This window comes from Littorina saxatilis, unplaced genomic scaffold (genome assembly GCF_037325665.1).
Source record: "Littorina saxatilis isolate snail1 unplaced genomic scaffold, US_GU_Lsax_2.0 scaffold_166, whole genome shotgun sequence".
Taxonomy (NCBI): domain Eukaryota; kingdom Metazoa; phylum Mollusca; class Gastropoda; order Littorinimorpha; family Littorinidae; genus Littorina; species Littorina saxatilis.
Genome location: NW_027126670.1, coordinates 75,839 through 80,000, shown reverse-complemented (window position 1 = coordinate 80,000; position 4,162 = coordinate 75,839). Strand labels below are relative to the sequence as shown.

The following is a 4,162-nucleotide window of genomic DNA, read 5'->3' as shown; positions in this document are numbered from 1 at the left end:
TTAGATTTTGCTGAATATATGTGACAGTCCATCACAAAATCAGTCGAAATTTGGATGATTTGAGTTAGTTCTTATTTTAAAATTGTGAGTCTTTCCTGGATGTTTAAAAAAAAAATTAAAGCTCTAGGTCAATAAGTAGAGGTTACACAACGTCATCGAGTGAGGGACCGAAAAATATTGAAACTCGAGGATGATTTTTTTTGTGGTATCAACCGAGACCGTAGGTCGAGGTTGATACCACACAAAAAAATCATCCGAGAGTTTCAATATTTTTTGGTCCCTCACAAGATGACGTTTGTGTAATTTGTGTATACAATGATCAACGACAAAGACAAAAATTAAAACAAAAACAACACGAACTCTTTTCCATCGAGGAATGGTGGAAGGAAAATAGTGTGGCGTGTCTTTGGTTTTAGTGGCTTACAAAATGGTATTCGTGAATAAAGTTTCGATTCTTTTATTTTGATTTTGAAAGAAAAAATTAGAGCCGACACAATGCAAACCTGGAAATCACGGTAGAAGCCACTTTCGCGTTCAGTTTGCTTGATCAAGAACTTGTGCGACAGCCATTGTGTAACCAGGAAATGACCGTATCTTTAGCTACACTTGACGTCATTTCAACCTTTTAGAGAGAGAGAGAGAGAGAGAGAGAGAGAGAGAGAGAGAGAGAGAGAGAGAGAGAGAGAGAGAGAGAGAGAGAGAGAGAGAGAGAGAGAGAGAGAGAGAGAGAGAGAGAGAGAGAGAGAGAGAGAACACGCATAGTTGATTAACGCAAATTTATTGCAATGAAACAAACAAGAACACGAACACTTTCTTTGCTTGAAATATAAATTCGTTCCAGTTTATCTTGGATTCTTGTCATTGGGCCTCATCAACTTAGGAGTAAAACAAGTCGCGTAAGGCGAAAATACAACATTTAGTCAAGTAGCTGTCGAACTCACAGAATGAAACTGAACGCAATGCCATTTTTCAGCAAGACCGTATACTCGTAGCATCGTCAGTCCACTGCTCATGGCAAAGGCAGTGGAATTGACAAGAAGAGCGGGGTAGTAGTTGCGCTAAGAAGGATAGCACGCTTTTCTGTACCTCTCTTTGTTTTAACTTTCTGAGCGTGTTTTTAATCCAAACATATCATATCTATATGTTTTTGGAATCAGGAACCGACAAGGAATAAGATGAAAGTGTTTTTAAATTGATTTCGACAATTTAATTTTGATAATAATTTTTATATATTTAATTTTCAGAGCTTGTTTTTAATCCAAATATAACATATTTATATGTTTTTGGAATCAGAAAATGATGGAGAATAAGATGAACGTAAATTTGGATCGTTTTTTTACAATTTTCAGATTTTTAATGACCAAAGTCATTAATTAATTTTTAAGCCACCAAGCTGAAATGCAATACCGAAGTCCGGGCTTCGTCGAAGATTGCTTGACCAAACTTTCAATCAATTTGGTTGAAAAATGAGGGCGTGACAGTGCCGCCTCAACTTTCACGAAAAGCCGGATATGACGTCATCAAAGACATTTATCAAAAAAATGAAAAAAACGTTCGGGGATTTCATACCCAGGAACTCTCATGTCAAATTTCATAAAGATCGGTCCAGTAGTTTAGTCTGAATCGCTCTACACACACACACACACACAGACACACACACACACACACACACACACGCACAGACACACACACATACACCACGACCCTCGTCTCGATTCCCCCCTCGATGTTAAAACATTTAGTCATAACTTGACTAAATGTAAAAAAGAAGAAAAAAACAACCACACACACGTACACAACTTAATGTAACTGAATGGAATTTGGTGCTCTGCAACTGAAGACAAAGAAGAAACTCATTGCGGCATTGTGAAATTGAAATTGAAAACTCCTCCATGAATGGGCGCATCAAAGGTCACTGCTGGCTGGCGGAGTGTGTTTCCGCCTGAGGCCGAGGCACTGGAATCTGCGTCATCAGTAGTTGACGTCATAGCTCCCAACTTTGAGACTGTGCAAGTGCGCGTGGTTGACAGAATTCGGGAAACTTGCAGTTGCTGGTTGTCGGACATTTTCGCGTAACTGAGTACAGACTGAATGTTTTTATGTCCTGATTTCTCCATTATATGGGTTGGGGGAACTCCAGAATCATTGAGCTTCTGTAGCAGCGTCTTCCTCGCCGAGGTACCCGAGATTCGTTTACTTGTGGTGGAAGATATCTCGGACGCGGCCGCCATTTCTTTCATCAAACTGCCGATTGTGTTCACTCCCATCGGCATTGCACGAAACCATTGTTTGCCTGGTTTCGGATCATGGACGCATGTGAGGTAGAACGGATAGTTGGAGCCGCATGTTTCTGCGGGGCGAAGAGAGGCATATTTCTCGAAGATCTTCACAGGGCACCGCTCAGGGTTTTCAACATCTTCATACGCTCGCGGTTTTGCTCTGACATCCTGCCTGGAGACCCCTGTTCTTGTTTTCGTGGTTCGCTCGTTGAATTCCAAGAAGCGGTGGCCACTGCTGTCCATCTGAACAGTTACGTCGGACCAGCACATCTGGCGATGTTCGGTTCTTGCCCGCATTCCAAAGTGGAGGCAGTTCAACCACCACAGGGTGTTGATTATGGCTCTTGGTGTGGACACTCCCAACTGACCAGAGTCCCACAGTGTTTCCACCTCTTCGTCCGTTAGTGCACACGGTCTTTGAGGTAAGTTTCCTTTCCCTGCTGATTTCAGCTTTTTTTGTTTGCTTTTTGCAACTGCTCGAACGTTTTCAAACAGCGTATCATTGCTGGAAAAAATCTTGCCTTTTCCGTTCGCTGCCATGTGCCGATCGACGGCGGACAGAAATCCTCGAATCGTACCTGGTTCATATTCATCTCCATCTTCGCGTTTCACCGTTGTAAGAAACTTGACAAGAATGTTTGCAACAAGTTTTGGATCCTCAATTTTCGCTATATCAGCTGATCTCATCTGTTTTGCAAACTCTTCGGTTTGAAGAATGAAATCTGAAATCAGCCGTATCACATGTTCAGTTTTTCTGTTGGTGTTGGCGTTTTCTGTATCGGTGATGAGAGCGTTCACATCGTCATCAGTCACTTTCTCGAATCTCCTTTTTTTGGGCGCAGCGGCCGTTAAATTTTCGTCCTCTTCATTTAAGTCTTCTAAGAAAAAGTCGCTTATCAAATCAAAATCGCCGTCCATCTTGACGAACGAACGTTGGCGTGTGAATACACAACCGGAAATAGATCTCTATGACCCGTGCCTTGATACCATTGAGATCATAGGAGATGCACAGCAGTGCCGATACCAGGTTTCTTTAGCTTCACTTTAAAATGATATCAGAACGATAGTTATTCACTTGAAAGTGAACACAGGAGAGTTGTATACATAACGATATTACGGCCATTTTTATGAAAGAAGTTGACCGGCGGCCATTTTGAGAAATCGGGCTTTAAAGTTTTGGAAGGGACCAGCTTTACATTTTCCTTAGCAACGGGGGTTGAAAATTAACCTAACCCTTCCAAATTTTGCACAAGTGTACTTTGATCTTTCATGCATCCTTTAAATCCAAAACGAAGGGTTAAAAGAACAATTATCACCATTTTTGAAGGCTTTGTTTACATCATACACGTGGAGGAAAACGGTCAAATACATGTCATAACACATCAGCAAACATTTTCACTGTCATTATCAGGATTAAAGAGGTTACATGCATCACACCCACGGTTTTTTTTCCATTTAAAGAATAGTTTGACAAACACTTGAACAAAATCAACTTACTTGTATCAGTCACTTTGTTGGCATCGAATAGGAATACGTACAGATCAGAATGTAGATCCCAAACACAGGAACTCCTCCACTGTGACAGTCTGTTCACCACAAAAGCTCTTGCACATCAATGTTGACACCACCTCCAACCTCACCTTTATACATGTCTTGCACTGAGAGCTGTAGAGCTACAATCTCCTCCGGATCAAACTGGGTGATACATCCACGACGAGTATCACCGGGTGTAGCGTCAGGAACTTTGATCTGTTTGCAGCCAGTTCCATTGGCTTTGCAGCAACGAAGGCGAGCTCTCTCGAGCACATCACAGCCCTGTTGCACTTGAGGAACTGCAGCATGCACCTCCATCACATCTCCTCCACCACTCGCCTCAACTACAT

At 41.9% G+C, this 4,162-nt stretch overlaps 1 protein-coding gene across 1 annotated transcript; it reads right to left on the bottom strand.

Moving 5' to 3' along the window:
- Positions 1–1,713: 1,713 nt before the first annotated feature.
- LOC138955163 (uncharacterized protein KIAA1958-like) lies at positions 1,714–3,029 on the bottom strand. The gene has a single exon (XM_070326826.1). It carries the CDS (start codon positions 2,964–2,966, stop codon positions 1,854–1,856), a length of 1,113 nt encoding a protein of 370 aa, XP_070182927.1. The 5' UTR covers positions 2,967–3,029; the 3' UTR covers positions 1,714–1,853.
- Positions 3,030–4,162: the final 1,133 nt, after the last annotated feature.

Coding starts and splice junctions, on each gene's coding strand:
- LOC138955163 (XM_070326826.1), bottom strand. CDS start 2,966: ATGAGATCAGCTGATATAGCGAAAATTGAGGATCCAAAACTTGTTGCA.